The 17,059-nt window shown below is 38.0% G+C and overlaps 1 protein-coding gene across 1 annotated transcript; it reads right to left on the bottom strand.

The window, feature by feature from the left end:
* Positions 1-5,315: 5,315 nt before the first annotated feature.
* Positions 5,316-15,844, bottom strand: LOC137201099 (photoreceptor-specific nuclear receptor-like). The gene is made up of 9 exons (XM_067616026.1): positions 15,743-15,844; positions 12,919-13,695; positions 12,065-12,215; positions 10,752-10,855; positions 10,288-10,590; positions 9,114-9,292; positions 8,047-8,287; positions 6,839-6,944; positions 5,316-5,877 (listed from the first exon to the last, which is right to left on the bottom strand). The coding sequence occupies exons 2-9, from the start codon at positions 13,007-13,009 to the stop codon at positions 5,745-5,747; spliced, it is 1,308 nt and encodes a 435-aa protein (XP_067472127.1). The 5' UTR covers positions 13,010-13,695; positions 15,743-15,844; the 3' UTR covers positions 5,316-5,744.
* Positions 15,845-17,059: the final 1,215 nt, after the last annotated feature.

Below are 17,059 nucleotides of genomic sequence, written 5' to 3'. Positions count from 1 at the left end.
TCCAAAGCACATTTTGTTGTCAGTTCTTTAAAGAAAGTGTTTCTTGTGCAACTGTGTCAATCAGAATTTAATCTTTTCTTACTGTCGATTAGCTCTCATGTGCATTTTCCCTTTGTTTTTAAAACCTTGCTGATAAAGTGAGATACCATCTTTCCCAAACGAAAATTAGATTGCAAGATTGTCTTTGTATTTACTATTATGTAGCCTGAAGTAGGGGTGTTTTAAATCTCATAAAGCATTTTAGTGATGCTTCCTGCCTCCTGATTTGTTTCTCTTTGTTTTTATTCTTTCAGTAATTTTTGCTTGTTTTTCTTCTTCTTCTATATTATAATGTCTTGTGTTTGGTGCACTCACGTTGAAATAAAAGCACTCTGTGATTTCTCGTTGAGATTAGGTAATGTTATTTTTGCGCTGCAACGTGGCTTTAACCTGTTTGCCTCCCGCTGCCTGTTACTTATGAGAGTAATCTTATAATAAGATGAAAATCTCTCTTTTAAACAGGGGCAACCTTTGTGTGAAAAGAGCTTAGGAAAGGCCAAAATGAGAATGTTGATCGTTTGACACGTGAGGTAAGACCTCAGTGTAGTGTAGTGTTTTATTTTACACTATGAAAAGAAGAAAGGAAGGTAAGAACAGATTCATTAGAGCACAGACCTTCAACTTTACCAAATTGTAGCATAAAGATGGATTCAGTGATCCAGTTAGATCTTCTGCTTTCCCTTTTTGTGCATCATAAATAATTTTTAAAGCCACGTTTTAAGCCACTGGACTCATAACTTACAGCTAAAAGTGACAAACTTTGCTGTGAAATCAGATGAAAGTTTCTTAATCTGGATCTGTGAGCTCACTCATATGACAGAGGCCGCAGAGGGCCAGCTGATCTGATCCCAGGATTTTCTGACCGTGTGGGCATTGCACGGGACCCACAATGCTCAGCTGCTGGTATTTCACCATTAAGAAAACACAGCTAATGAAGAAACAAACGTTCTGGATGCTTCTCTTGACTTCTTTCACTGTCAAATTACACGACACAACCTACAATATCAAATGTCTGGAAGCGCTGGAAGCAAAACTGTGAATTTCCTCTTCTTGCTGTACTTACTTGCTGGCACTTATTTTACATTTTCTGTTGCAGCACTGGATTACGGAGCTAAAAGAAGTGTTTGATGAGTCCACGAGGTGTCCAGTTCTGGTCCTCTGATGTTTTTCATGTGTTTGAATCAGAAGGTAAAGTAATACTGAGTGACATCGCTTATCTAACTGACATTTAGGATGAGTTACACCAAAGCAGCTCAACTACAACCATCTGCTTCCACATCTCATTTCAAAGTGGGGGAACAGTTTATTTCAATCACACTGTCACTATACAGATGCAGGCTTAAAGATATAAGGAACAGAGCCTAAAAGTCGAACTGCATACTTCCTGATTATAGCTTCTGTGTGCAACTTCAAAGTGTCAAATTAACGGTAATATTTGGTGTATTTGATCACCATAAACAAATAAGATGTTGTCTTTGGATTGTCAAATAAACAATCAAAAGTACACATTTACAACTTTGTCAGCAGAAGGTTTAGTTTTATTTGGTCTGGAAGAACAGCATCTATTTCCTGTTTTGTGATTTCAACTCAGTCGAACACAAAGACGAGGCAGCTAGTCATGCTAATAGTGATGTTTTGGTTTTTCAACTTGTAGTGTTTACTTTCTTGCAGCAGTGCACAACTGCCACCCTTAAATATGCCTTTACATTTCTTATATAATGAGAAAATATAAAATTTTAACCAGAAAACGTTCTCGTTAGAACAAAAGAGTATCTTGTTATAATCAATCAATCAATCAATTTTTATTTATATAGCGCCATATCACAACAGAAGTCATCTCAAGGCACTTTTCACATAGAGCAGGTCAAGACCGTACTCTTTAATATACAGAGACCCAACAATTCCCCCATGAGCAAGCACTTGGTAAAGGAACTTTACCAAGTTAGTTTAAGTAAAGGAACTTTAAACCTTAAACTAGAAAAAACTTTTTTCATTTTATTTCTAAATATATTTCTAATTAAAATGATGAAGTTTTCTCATAAAAGTAGATGCTACAACTGTGACAAACACATCCCATGGCCTTGGTTTTGTCTCCAGTAGACATGCAGAGTCCACATGCTGATAACAACCCGATCATGGTCGGTTAGTAAGAGCAGAATTTCATTATGCCAGAAAAGAAAGTAAGATTTGATCCTTTCATTCAAACGTTCTCACATCCATTTCACACTGCAGTTTTTATAAGAAACAGATAAATATTTCAAACACCTTTCTAGTAATAACGAGTATTTATTCTCATTATGATGAGAAAATGTGCTAATTTCAGCAAAAATAAGCATCTTGTTATAACAAGTTGCTTTTCTTGTTATAATCAGAAAAAGGAACTTGTTAAGCAATTTTTTGTACTGGTGGCAGCATTATGATGTACGCCGTTCTTTGTTGCCTCTTCTTCCACAGCATCATGTTTTCACCTGTTTATAGGAAGTGACTGGTTGTTACTTCCACTTCACTCTGCAAACAAATCTCACTAAATTACAAAATTATATGGCAAAATAGGTAGATAGTCATTGAGACAATATTCCCTATGTGCAGGACGACATCGTTTTTCTCAGCCATCTGAAATGTGTTTAAATTTAGGCACAAAATCTACATGGTTAAGTTTAGAGAAAGATGACAGTCATGGTTAAAGGAAACCAATGATGGTAAGAAAAGAGATGCTCTCATGTTGAAGTCACACATTTTGTTGACATGATCACAGAATCACAATCCTATAACTACATCATGTTACTTCCGTCTGTACTCCTGACAGACAGCAGCCACAACAGGTTCCTGGCAGGTAAACATACTGTAAATAAATGATGTAATTTCCTTTGTATACTGACCTGTTTTCTGGTAAAAACAACCTCCTCATCATCGTTTTACACATTCTTAGTTAAATCCAAAACGATTGCAGTTTCTACCTTAATTTTGTTTTCACATTTTCAGATCTTGCAACCATGAATTCTATGATTTATTTCTGAATTTTGAAATAACAGCATGTCTGTAAAAAAAAACAAAAAACCAACAACACCAGTGTTGCTTCTTACTGTATTTAAACCCTGATCTTCCACTGTATCGTCCATCTCTTAACAAGAACTACATAGACTCTCTGGGCGAGTTTATTACCTAAAGTCAGTACTCCAGTTATTATCCATGAGAAGCCTTTTAACTGGCCCTTAACTCAACATTTCTGCTTCATAACAAAAGTAATTGGATTCAGCATGTTCAAAACTGGGCTCATTGTTCATAACAAGAAACAATCTGAACAGTCAAGAAACTCTGGAACTCACATTGAAGAGACTCAACGCTAATTTACATTAAAGACTTTGTTTTAGATCATGTTTAGGACGTGTGTGTGTGTGTGTGTGTGTGTGTGTGTGTGTGTGTGTGTGTGTGTGCATGTGTGTGCATGTGTGTGTGTGTGTACCAGGTATTCCTCATGTTGTGGGGACTTCAGTCTTTTTACACAGTCACATGTGGGGACTCGACTCCCTCTTGGGGTCAAAAGGCAAGTCTGAAATGACGAAACACCTCAACCCCATCAGATAGCTGGTGGAGCTCTTAACTGCTTGAAGGAGGGCGACACACAGACATTTCACCTTTATTTAAACAGCATTGTGCTCAATCAAATCCCAACGCTGCAGCTTACAACTTTGAAGGGGCAAAACAGGAATAATGAGTCCAAAACCACTTTTCATACATCACACAAGGCATCCTGTAGGATAATTATAACATTCAGTAATTAAGCCAACATGTGTCATCTGTATTTTCACCAGTGTTTCCTTTATACATTGTAGCACCATCTTGTGGTTAAATCAAAACAAATCAATCCAATCCAAACCGATCAAACGTCAAATTCTAGTGTAATTTCCAATAAATTGTAAGTTAAATAATAACAGTTAAACTTGTTAGGCTTGTAAGGAAACATTCAGTCCATGTGGAGTTTGTTTAATAACGTGAACTCACACTGAACAGATTCAACTCTAATTCATATTTTATGCTAAGACTTTGTTTTGGGATTTTGTGTGTGTGTGTGTGTACTAGGTATTCATGATGTTGTGGGGACTCGCCTCTCTTTTGGGGACAAAAAGCAAGTCCCCATAATGTAAATCATTAAATTTTAAGGTGAAGATTTGATTTAAGGTGAAGGTAAGGTAAGGATAAGGTTAAGTCTCCAGGAAATGAATGTAAGTCAGTATAATGTCCTCTGAAGTGATGGAAACATGACTGTGTGTGTGTGCACCACGTATTCATCATGTTATGGGGACTCGCCTCTCTTCTGGGGACAAAAAGCAAGTCCCCGTGATGTAAATCATTAAATTTTAAGGTGAAGACTTGATTTAAGGTGAAGGTAAGGTAAGGATAAGGTTAAGTCTCCAGGAAATGAATGTAAGTCAGTATAATGTCCTCTGAAGTGATGGAAACATGACTGTGTGTGTGTGCACCACGTATTCATCATGTTATGGGGACTCGCCTCTCTTCTGGGGACAAAAAGCAAGTCCCCGTGATGTAAATCATTAAATTTTAAGGTGAAGACTTGATTTAAGGTTAAGGTAAGGTTAGGATAAGGTTAAGTCTCCAGGAAATGAATGTAATTCAGTGTAATGTCCTCTGAAGTGATGGAAACATGACAGTGTGTGTGTGTGTGTGTGTGTGTGTGTGTGTGTGCTCCCTCTCCCTGGAGCTGTGACCACACAGTTTTCTGCCCTCCTGTGACTCACCTTTTACAACACTTCAGTAATGTCATCCACCTGCTCAAAGCACAGTTTAAACACTCAAATGTGTGTGTGTGTGTGTACCAAGTATTACTGACGTTGTGGGGACTCACCTCCCTCTTGGGGACAAAAAGCAAGTCCCTATATCATAAATTATAAAAGTTTTAGGGGAAAGTAAGGAGTAGGGCAAGTCTCCATGAAATTAATGTAAGTCAATGTAATGTTTAATTTGAAGTTTGTGTGTGTTGAGAGTTTTGTGTTGTTAACCAGACAGAAGAGGGCGCTGTTTGATTGATACTTGGCAGTAATGAAGGTCCATCTCTCAGTAATACTCGTCTGCCTGCACTGTGTAACTGACACACTGATAAAATATTTATATCCTCATACTTTACCAATTAAATTTCTCAATTTATTCCCTTGAAATCATGCACAACGCAGTCGTTTCCCTTCATTAATGAAAGCCTACAGGCTGCATCATGTCTTTTCAAGTGTTACAATCTCATAAAAATAGAATAAAAAAAACTGTTTTGAAGCAACTTTCACTTTATCAAGGCATGATAACATGAATACAACAGTCCCATTAATGACAGCAGGGAATATACAGTCCATCTATCACCAAACAAATAAAGATCTGCATTGTAATTTTCACAAAAAGACAAAAACAGAGAAACACTAGAGGACAAAATGTGATCGTGGGTCACTTCAGACACGAATCAAAGTCTAAATATGATACAAATAGACAGCAAGCATCATGACAAGAACTGAATTGCATTGTCATTTTTCAGAATGACCCGACGTGGAAACAACAAACAAATAATAAAGTGGCCTTTTTAAAAAAATAACAGCATGCAGAATCTCTGATATGTATACAGAATACAAAGCAAATATCTGTCGATTATCATTCCTCCAAACCGGGAGGTCGTGGATGACTGCATGGGTTTCTGGGTAACGGTTTTAGTTTTTGAACATATCACACAGCAGCTTCTCCATGGGAGTGTTTCCGATGGTCCTGTGGAAGAACAGCAGCTCTATCCGCTCCGAGTTCACGAAACGCAAGGAGGGAAGAAGAAGAAGCAGCTTTCCAAACCTAAAACACAAACAAGAAATATAATAGAATATGAATTGTTGCTGTTTAATCTGTTATAATCAATTTTAGTGTTAAATTTAAAGAAAAAAATCCACCCTAAAATACTATTATGCAACTATCAATGCCCATCTGGACTAATTTTGTGTTTTGGTGGTGTATTTTTATTGAGTCTCTGAGTAATTATTAAGACAAAAACATAATATCAAGTCAAATGTTTGGTAGCAGAAAGTTTCAATAATGTTTCAGCAGAATTTTTTAGGTCGAATACTCCCATTTTCTGTGAGTTCGGTTTTTCAAATTCAGTTCACAATGTGCAAACATACAGAACAGAAATCGACTGTAATTTAAATCACAGAAGAAAGAAAATAAATTAAAGGCAGAGTTTATGATTTAGTTTTAGTTCCCCTCCATCGCAAACCATGAGCTCCAAAAATAAGGGAGTTTACATTTACTTTACCTGGTTAACAACTTTTTATTACAAAACGATACCATTTGCTGTAAAAAATAATTCAGTTCTGCTAAGTTTTAGTACAGTAAACAATTTTGGCATTTGTCCTTTAATATAAAACAACAATATCATACAAAAGAGAAATTAATTGCAGAAAAGGAAGCACAGAAATTGATTTTTACAGTTAGATTTGAAGGAAAAAGAGACTACATCACTGTCAGTAAAGGGGTAACTCTCACTTCTACAGTAATTATATCCCATAGCTGAGTCAAACAATGATGTAGCTCTTTATTATTTAGGGATGTTAATAAAAAGAATTGTGGGAATTGTAGGAAAACACCAATTTAAATAGAAAGTAGAGGAGGCAGGAGGACAGGAAGTTGATTTCTCATTACAAAATGGCTCACAGAGCACAGTGAACACCACCAGTTAATGAGATTTAACAGATGTGTATTTAAAGGTGGATTTTTTGGGGGGGGGGGGCAGCGGTGATGTTATGAGGCAGGATGTTACCTGGCTGGTTGACTGGGATAGTGCGAGCGTATGTGTTGTCCCAGCATCACGTGAGACTGATCCTGCAGGTTCTCCACCTGTTCTGGGTCTTTCAGACCGCGAGTCTCTGCGGACGAGAAGAAAAACCGACGTGAGTCAAACAAATTCAAACAAAAAAGTTATTTATTTGCAATCTATAAACCAGTGTCACTCTCACATTAATTACATTTCAGTTCATAGATAAGAGATGAAGAGCTGAATTATCTAAATTAAAAATGTTCTAAAGGTCGGATAAGGAAAAAAATGTGATAAATCTTTGCTTAAATTGGTCATCAATATATCAAATTCCTGAAATATTCGCTGTGTAAGGATTATTATTAGAATTATCCATTTGCACAAATTATTTATCAGGGTTTGTATTAAACTTAAATCTTCTAAAAATAATCTGCTAGAGGTGAGAGGAACGTCTCACCTTCAAATCAAACGAGCTAATTTGGAGTTTTTCTCTTTTTTATTGCTTATTTTTTTATCACCTGATTTGAAATGTTTTTTTTCTTCTTTCCTGAATCTTATGTCTTTTTCTGTAGCAGCCAAAGTTTTTTTAGTATTTAAAAGTGTTCAAAAGATCAAAAAGTTCAAAACTATGTGATACAAAAGTGTAATTTGGGCAAAAAAAACATTTTAGATTATTTATTACCTCGGGAGCAAAAATATCCTCAGCAAATACCCTGACAACCTGCTACAGTAGATTTTAGCATTATATTTTATATGTTCATATCAGAATTTGTGATTATGTGATAGGTTTAATGCATTCTTTGTTAAAGTTTTTTTGTATTATATGCTTCACCTGACTTTTGGGAAAAACAAATTAAATTTGAAAGTCTATGCTAAGCTAACATTTTGGCCTCAAGATGGCGCTAGAGGAAAGCTCACGGAGTGTCAGAAATGTAAAAGGTTCGTCCTCTGTAGAGAATGAATGTGCTCAGTAAAAGTCATGACAATCTGACTGATAGAGTTTGATATTTTTGATAAAATTTCGATGTAACAGTGACTATAGAGGAAATATCCACATTGTGTTTAATGATAATCTGCCTGGTAGCGGTCCTTTATAATCTTATTTTTGTCAGATTATATTAAATTCACTGAACACAAGACTGATTGACTTGTTGAATATTAGTTGTTGTTTTTTTTTGGGGGGGGGGGGGGGGTTGTCAGTGCCAGCTCCTCACCTGGCTTGAAGAGCACGATGGCCTTGAGGCAGGCGAACTCGGTGGGGTCGACGGCGAGGGCCTTGAAGCGGCTGAAGACTTCCTGCAGGAGGCGCAGGTCCAGGCTGGTGTAGCTGGTTTTTCCCTGCATGCCGGGGCAGAGGTCCGGCAGAGAGAGCAGCGGGCAGCTGTCCAGCGGCAGAGACCACTGGATGGCACAGAGCAGGAAGAGCTCGCTCCACGCCTCCTCCAGCAGGATCACCTGGTGGGACACGAAGAAGCAGAAGATGAAAAACACTGAAATGACTCAGAGTTGAGAAATGCAGCTTTGTTTTTAGCTTCACTGTTTAGTTAAAGGGGAGCTCATTCCTGCCAGAAAAATATATATCTGTGATAACTGATGAACTGTATTATATATATAATATATAGGAAATTAAGATCAAATCAAATGTTATTGATAGCAGAAGGGAAATTTAGCAGTAACACAGAATTATGACTTAGCCTTACATAATTATGAATTACTATGTAATTTTGCCACATAGTTGTAGACAAAAAAATACTTTAATGACATACTAAGTCACACTTTTTCAGCTACAAATTAAAACTTATGACGAGTCAAAATTATGAGATGGGCACAAGACCTACAATTCTTTTCATTTTTTTTATTAAATTGATGTATAACTTTTTTATTTCCTTGGTGGGAACAGATTTGAAGCCGAAAAATTATTATTGAATTATTTTTAAACCAGAAAAGTTTTCACTATTTCAGTTCATTCATTCAAAACTGATGAACATATAAAAAACACCGAAATCAAGATATTTTTTTTAAAAATAGAGCCCTGAATTATAATTTTAAGCAGATAGTCACAATAGGTGATGTTTGAATTTCTATAAATCATTATCACAATTACAGTATGTTAAATCCTTAAACAAATAAAAACAAGTGTAAAGATTATAAGCCTCGTCAGCCTTAAATATATGAATAATATCTTCCATGTAAAAGTGAAAATATAATACTTAAAAAAATATGATACCTGCTTCAGTGAAATAATTCAGATTTCTAAAGACTGAAGAGAGGTGAGTCTCACCTGGTCTCTGAAGGGCAGGTTTGAAAACACTGGCAGGTTCTTGGCCCACTTCACCGACATGAAGAGGAGCCTCGCCGAGGTCTCGTACACGTTTTCGGAGCTGGACGGATACAGAGCCATGTGGTACTCCGAGGACGCTCTCTCTGGTTCGTTGCTGGTCACGTCGATGTTCTCGTCAACTGAAACACAAAAGACGAGTTTATAGTCACGCATAGATGAACCCGCTTCTGTTTAGTTCAGTTTATGTTCTTCAATCTGTGGCTGTTTTGTTGTGGGTTTGGGTTGTGTTCAGGTTTGGTTAGTTTCAAATTTAATTTTCTCTCTTTTTCTCTTTGACTGTCTGCATCCATTTGTCTTGCAGATGATACAGAATGCTCAGTGAGAAGAGATAAAGTGTTTCATTAGCCTGACAAGCTAACGGTCAGTAACGGATGAAACGGAGCAAAAATAAAACTTCAGGTCTATATGCCAGGTTTAGTCGGGTTGGGTCTTAAAGACACGGGTACAGGCTTGGTTCAGGTCAGTTTTAAGACAGTGCAGAAGTCTAGTTGGTGCATGTTAGCTTACCAGCATGCTATCAGTGAGCATGTTAACATGCTAATTCTGGCATGTTACATGCTAAATGGATGCAAGTTGCTGTTAGCATGCTGAAATGTAAATGTTAGCATGTAAGCATGCTTATACAAGAATAGCTGTGGACTTTTTGTCTCTTAAATTAAAACGTAATTCCAGTTCCTTCCTGAAAACAGCGTTGTGAACAGCATTATGTTTCACAGTGACCTCACTCTGTACCAGTAGGTGGAGATAAAACCATCACAGATTTCGGATCAACCCCTCCACCCTTCCTCCCTCTCTACTGAATAATCCCTTCTTGCATCATGTCCTGTCTTACCCCAGTGAAGTTCACAATGGTCCCATAACTGAAATGTTATGTCATATTTGTTCACATTTTGTCACCTTTTGCACCTGCAATAAATTGATCCTTTTTGCATGTAAAGAGTGAGTTCTTTTTTTCAGTGTGCAGCCATTTTTCTCCTAAAATATTGGACTGTTCATCTCGGCTACATGCACATTAAAGTTGCACATTAAAATTAAAGCAAAACCTTTTGTCTGATCTAATCTGATTTATTTTCCAGCCAGCAGCCTTCGCTCTCAGATATCAAACCCTCCTCACCGTCCTCGGGCTCCAGCTTGGCGCAGGTCTCGGCCGTCATGAGGCTGGCCATGAAGCGGTGGTTATTCTGCGGACTGACGCAACGCTGGGTGGCGACAGATGAGGTGATGGACATGGACGACGTGATGTGAGGCCACGTGATGACAGAGCCGCCCGAGGAGGAGGAAGAAGAGGAGGAGGACGAAGAAGAGGAGGAGGAGGTGGGCTCCCGTGTGGTGGCCAGGTGCTCCTTCTCTGGGTCCACGTCGATGGAGTCCAGACGGACCTGAGCTGTGCTGCGGGGCTGCCGCTCGTTCTGCACCGCTGCAGTGAGGAAAATGACGAGGAAGGAATGAAAGAAGGGGAAAAAGAAGTAATGAAAACGGCGGCAAGGAATGTTATACGTATATAGTTTTGATTTTATATTTGAATCTTGAGAGTGAAAGTTTTTTAGCATCATGTTAAATATGATTCCACACACTTACCATCTTTATTCATGCCCGCCTGCAGGCACTTCTTCAGCCGACATGCCTGGCACTGGTTACGATGGGCTTTGTCCACTGGACACATGCCTGTACCAGCCTGGCACCTGTAAACCCACAACCAAGCTTTTAAAGGGAGAGTCCACTCAAAACTAACTACTTTACAGTATATGTATATAATTTGTTTTCTTGTTGCCTGAAGAGAATTGAAAATGAGTATAAAACTTAAAGTAAAGTAGTAGTTATGAGAATATAAATCTCTGGTGAAATGTATCTGACATTCATGCTCATTTGTATGAAAATAAAAAGCCATCTGTCACTATCTGCATGGAAAATTTTGGACCATATGGACTGAGCGGTAAAACCTGACCAAATCCTTAATCTTAACCAGAATTTAAAATAAATTATAGCCTGACCTTCAAATTAATTTAAACACAGAATCTGTGATCCAAATGTAAAGAAATATCATAATGATTGGAGACAAAGTGACTGGCAGGTCTTTTCATTGTACATTAGACACTCTGAACAACAACAATATCTTTATTCAAGTTATTCATGTTTTGTGATGCTTTTAAAGGTTCGTTTACATCATTACGTGTGTTAATAATTGAATAAAACAAGCGTATTTTTTCAGCTTTGATTACTTGAAAAATCCAATTATTCAAATATTTATTTATGTGACTTTACAGGTATATTGACAAAATTACAGTTGAAACTGAACAAAAGTTATAAATCATGCCTTTAAAGGCTCAATCCGTAATTTTTGGACCATAATCTGTTACGGGTTTATTCACAAGCCACTGTAAAGCTGCACCTGTAGATGTAAAATAAGCTTTTTTTTTTGTTTTTCATCTGATCGTTATTGGAAAAAAAAATCCAAAAACAATAATAAATTTAGATGTTGTTGTTAGTCTTTGTCTTATGAGACCTGTCAATCAATTTGAGAGTGACAACAGTTTCCAATTGTCTATATTTTGGTTTGTGGCACTTCACTTTCGTTTACATTTGGATCATGAATTAAGTGAATATGCATTGCATTTGTTGTGTTTTTATGTGACAAAAACATACATTTGTACTATTCTATGTTTTTTGTCTGATATCATACAAAATTTAAGGGTTTTGTTGCATATAACTGAAGCTAATGGCTTTGACGATGTGTTGGATAAAATACACTTTGAATTTGCCTCCATTACCCATAATGCACTTCATCTACACATGGGGAACATCGTGTATCTTGAGTATCTGCAGATATTAAAGGACAAACCCAAAAGCTCAGATACAGTTATCTGACAGGGGAAGTTGTAGTTTTGTCTTGCCTGTAAATGAGCCTCCTCCTCACGCTGCGTTTGAAGAAGCCGCTGCAGCCGTTGCAGGCGTAGATGCCGTAGTGTTTCCCGCTGCTGGTGTCCCCGCACACTTTGCAGACCAGAGCCGGGCTCAGAGCTTTGCCCGGGGCCGGACTCTTGGCTGTGAGACAAACACGGTCACACAGGGCAGGTCGGTTAGTGCCATTCATTTAAAGTGGTATTGTTTCATACATGTGCCTGCCATCTGTGGTGTGAGCTCAGTCTGCATGAAGCTCAGCAGTCTGACAAAACACACGAGCCAATATTGCAACAGACGTTTAAGTCTGAAAATCTCATTTAGTGGATGATTATAAAATTTAAACAATAAATGGCTGGAGGCAGATTAACAACTAACACAAATGATGCAGGGATACTGAAATTAATCTAAATAAACCCATTAATTATAAATAAATTCAGATAGCTTTGCTTACAGTTGCATAATAAATATTTATTTTGACCTTGTGCTGCTTTAATCAAGTATATTTATATTCAGAAAACGTGAACTCGGAGCTGCCAGCTCTTTGTTTTTATTGTAATCAAAACAGATTCATGCACATATTCATGATCTTTTAATTTTACGTCACGCTTGTGTGGTGTTTTGAAATTTAGTGAAATTAAACACATGTTTTTTTGGAGTTTTATATTAAACAGATAGAAAGCACAAAACAGAGTATTTCAAATAGAAACATACACTTTAAAGATCAAGTTGATGAACATCAGAAAACTCCAAAAGCATGTTTTTCCAGACTCCTACAGGCCCTGGTTTGCCTTCCAACTCTCAGGCACCTGTTGCTCCTGAAGATCGTGCACTGTAGAGCTCTTACCTCTGCTGTCGTCTGTCCCGCCACTCCCGGACGATTCAGTGGGCGAAGACGAGGGCATCATGGAGATCTTCGATAGGTGATCTTCCATCATTTCTCGCTAAAAAAAAATATCTCCTTGACTGATACTGAGACAAGAAGCTTTGCTGTAAAGTGTTTGTCCTCCTCTCTGGCGCTTCAGAAAATTTCAAGATAACAACGTCCAAAAAAACACAAAAAGTTCAAGTTCCTTTTCAGTTTGTTGCAGCAAAACACTCGTAAAGTGAACAAATGTGGGCCTCTAGTTGCTCTCAGTGTGCAGATGGCAGGTTGAGTCCCCTGCGGAGCCTCTACTGTGTGGTGATGCAGATGGGCTGGGGTCCTGCCATGAAGCTCGCACTTGTTGCACGTCAACAGGTTGTGTGTCCTCCCACCGGCCGTCGGGGTCCGTCACTACTGTCTGTGGGTGCTCCTCGGTGGCAGCTCCTCAAAAGGGAGCCCAGAGGGGGGGTTGGGGGAGGATTAGCCCCAAGCGCTGTGTAAGCAGCATGCTTATTTGTCATCCTCTTAATCTTTACTGTTCATCTACTGGATCAATCAGTCACATTGCCAGAACATTGGTGCTGCTCAGACGCGGGTCCTCGTTTGAGTCCGCAAACAAAAACAGAAGAGGAACAACGAGGAAAACAGCGACAGCGATGACTGCTAAAACTCAAGCAGAGGAGTTGTAACTTTAGACCCATCCAGCTCCGTCTCCTCTGTCCACGAGGGCATCCGTCAGTCAACACTCCTCTTCGGTATCTGCGTTTAAAGGGATGATTACATGAGGCGCACATTATTATATTTACCAGCCTCTTCAATTTGTATTTCCCCTCCTTTCCCTACTTTTTTTTTTGCCTCTGAAATTGCAGCTCCATTTCCCCCCGCTGTATATTTGATCTGTGTGATTGCCTCCCATTCATAATGACTCCCAGTGTTTGCTCAGGAGCTGCCTATTAACTCCCATTTCGTTCTTTTTTGACAAACTAGAGATCATCCGCTTCCCTCCGGCTGCCAGGAGAATAGGTCACAGAGGGAATAATAGAATTTTGAATGGCTGATGTTTTGGCCGACACTAATTTAGCTCATTCATGAGGGTCTCCCCTGTATTATTAAGGAGGTAGAATCATCATACATGTGCCATTTACATAGGTAGAAATATTCAGCCGCGGCAAACAGGAGACTGAACCACTGAATATGAAATGTGCAGCCTTGTAATCATATTTGAAGGGAATTGACTTGCTGTTTACCAAAACGTCAGACGATTTGAGGCTAAATTAAAAACACTGTACTTTATTGCTATGATTAAGACCAGAAAGGCACCAAAATAAAAGCAAAGCAGCCATTAAAACACTATTTCCTTGTATCTTTGCAAAAAAAAAAACCCAAACAGTAGTTACAGGAGAACCGTCGTGGAAGATCCATTTGTTCAATTGAAAGCAGGTGTTTCACAGGCTTTCTGTTGTTAATGACAGTATGATCACGGTTTAACGTTCACGCAACTTTCTGCTCATTTTTCACCATTTGTTTCTTCGCACAGTTGAGCGGTTCGAGTGAATGATCTTAATCTGAAGAGGTGCCAAGTTTCTGACATCTGTGCTGTGCTGGTATCTGCACTGACTCTTTGTTGTTTGTTTTTCTGTTTGCTGTTTGTTCTGCACTTGTAACATTAATAATTGCACTGATCTTAGATTGGACATATGACCACTTGATTGTTTTTCTTCCTCTTGCGGGTCAGAAAACCAAAACAATGAGCTTAAAGACTCTAAAAAGCTCAGTAGAGCCGAGACAGTCTGCAGAGTCGGTGATAATCATCTGTTTGTCACTATTGTATAGACGACAGCTTTCACATTATGCATAGTCAATTATTATAATAAAAAAATATTGATTGGTGCAGCTTTAATTCAATTAATCTGTATATTGTGGGGAAAAAAATGTAAACAACTGTCCTCCAACTGTTTCATTACCGTTAAACTCTAAGTAGGAAATTTGCTTGAGGAGCAAATTTAATGTTGATGTCAGCGAGTTCTAGCTCCACAACAACAAGGCTTGACCATAATTGTTAAAACAAAGTGGAAAGCAGTTAAGTAGATTAGAGATTGACCACATTTTGTCTGCCTGTGCACCAGCCGCAGTCAACACAAGACAAGGGGGGGGTGAAGAAACACAATTAGCTCAAAAGATTAAAAGAGCAGTGAAGACACACTTCTTGTGGGCATCTTTAGCCATATGGTGGCTACTCTCTTCATCCTTGGCCACCACACTGTTGACCTTTGTAAGATTTACCAGTTAATTAGTCTTCTGGGGTCAATGCAGTACAGGCTTTCTGCATGGATTCATCCAATCACACACTGATTACTGATGTGCATATTTAGTCATTTATCTTTCAAAAAGGGCCAGAAAACACATCAACTATGTTTCCCACCATCGTTTTTGTGCACTTTTTCAATTTATGCATAAAAACTTCTTGAAATTCAAAAATTATAGTTCCAAAAACAGCTATAATGTTGTTTTATTGTGTTGTTTTGCAGTCGGCTGAGGCTGAAAAGTTGGCATATCGAAAAACAAGATGAGATAAAGGCATATTGATTTTTTCAAATACACTTCAAGTCAATGCAGTACCTGCCTCTGCTTCCTCCACTGTAGACTTAGAATTTATATCATGCTGCCACTTCCTGTTTTGGGCCTCCACCATCAGAAACACCAAAAAAATGTAGAATAAAAAGAGTGGTGGTTTCATCTGCGTTTCAAGCCCTAACATCAGAGAAAAACACCACAGGATAAACATAAGTCAGAAGAGACAATATACCTGCTGCTCTTTGAGGCGGTTCAGAGGACGGTAGACCAAGAAGACTTCAACATAGATGGAGATGTCATGCTCATCACTGCAGCTGTTGGTGTGGCTGTCAACCTTATGTAAGTGGAACTGAAATATGTAAATGTCCTTCAAGAGAGAACTGTGAGGCGATAGTATTTATATACACGGTGTGAGCTTATCCTGCGTTACTGTTTTCGTTGAATTATTTGTAACTTGTTGATTGAAAATTTGCACCTTTAATCCTTTAATTAAAGACCTTTAATCATATTTTTATGACCTTTCATATCAGTGTTTTTATTTCTCTTATGATGGGGGTGTCTTGACATGTGAATATAATTAGATGACTGATATCACTGGTCATTTTACTACATATATGCCTGATTTCCCTCTTTTGGGTATTTGCCTGGTCCTAACAATTCAGTCCAAAGTACTGTCTAAATGACATATCTATATATGTATATATGTATATATGTATATATATATATATATATATATATATATATATATATATATAGGCAAATGGATTTTTCAAATACACTTCATGTCAATGCAGTACTCGCCTCTGCTTCCTCTACTGTTGACTTAGAATTTATGTCATGCTGCCACTTCCTCTTGTGGGCCTCCACTCCACCAGAAAACCCCAAAAAATATAGAGTAAAAAGAGTGGTGGTTTCATCTCCAGTTCAAGTCCTAACATCTAAGAAAAACACCACAGGATAAACATAAGTCAAAAGTTAATTTAAAAAAAACACACACAAATCCATCTTGGGCGGGAAGGTTATGATGTATCAGAGCTGTTGGTGCACAATTAATTATGTAATCGTGTCATATCCTCTTGAGTATCTTCATATAAAGTTAGCTGATGGAAACAAAGTTCCTCATTTATATAAATATATACAGAACTTGTATTACACCCAGGTTTGTATGCACTCATACACTTTCTTTTATGTTTTTTATGTTTATTGAATGCTTGTCAGCATTCACATTAAATTGGCGTTTTTTCCTACTTTTTGACATTTTATAGACTAAACAATTAATTGATGAATCAAGAGAATAATCGTTAGTTGAGCCCTAGTTTAAAGTTGTGAGCAATTTAATTTATTTGGTCTTCAAAATAGATGTGAAACTCAAAGTGTTTGCCTACAGCAACTGAAGAACTGAAATCCCTCCCAATGAAAAACTTTCAAGTTAAAGGCCAGTATCCACTTGAGATGAGGCAACCAGTTACTGGACTGGTAGCGCTGGGGGAACCGTCAGGTACACGGCTAATAAAATTAAACATTCAAGCACCAACAGTATTTCAGCAGA

This window comes from Thunnus thynnus, chromosome 1, assembly GCF_963924715.1.
Source record: "Thunnus thynnus chromosome 1, fThuThy2.1, whole genome shotgun sequence".
Taxonomy (NCBI): Eukaryota; Metazoa; Chordata; class Actinopteri; order Scombriformes; family Scombridae; genus Thunnus; species Thunnus thynnus.
This window is presented reverse-complemented; position numbering and strand designations above follow the sequence as displayed.

Excerpts from the sequence above, each read along its gene's own strand:
- LOC137201099 (XM_067616026.1), bottom strand. The coding sequence starts at position 13,009 with ATGATGGAAGATCACCTATCGAAGATCTCCATGATGCCCTCGTCTTCG. Across the intron at positions 12,216-12,918 it reads CGGGACAGACGACAGCAGAG|CCAAGAGTCCGGCCCCGGGC; the intron begins GTAAGAGCTCTA and ends TTTGTCTCACAG. Across the intron at positions 6,945-8,046 it reads CATCGTGCTCTTCAAGCCAG|AGACTCGCGGTCTGAAAGAC; the intron begins GTGAGGAGCTGG and ends TCTCGTCCGCAG.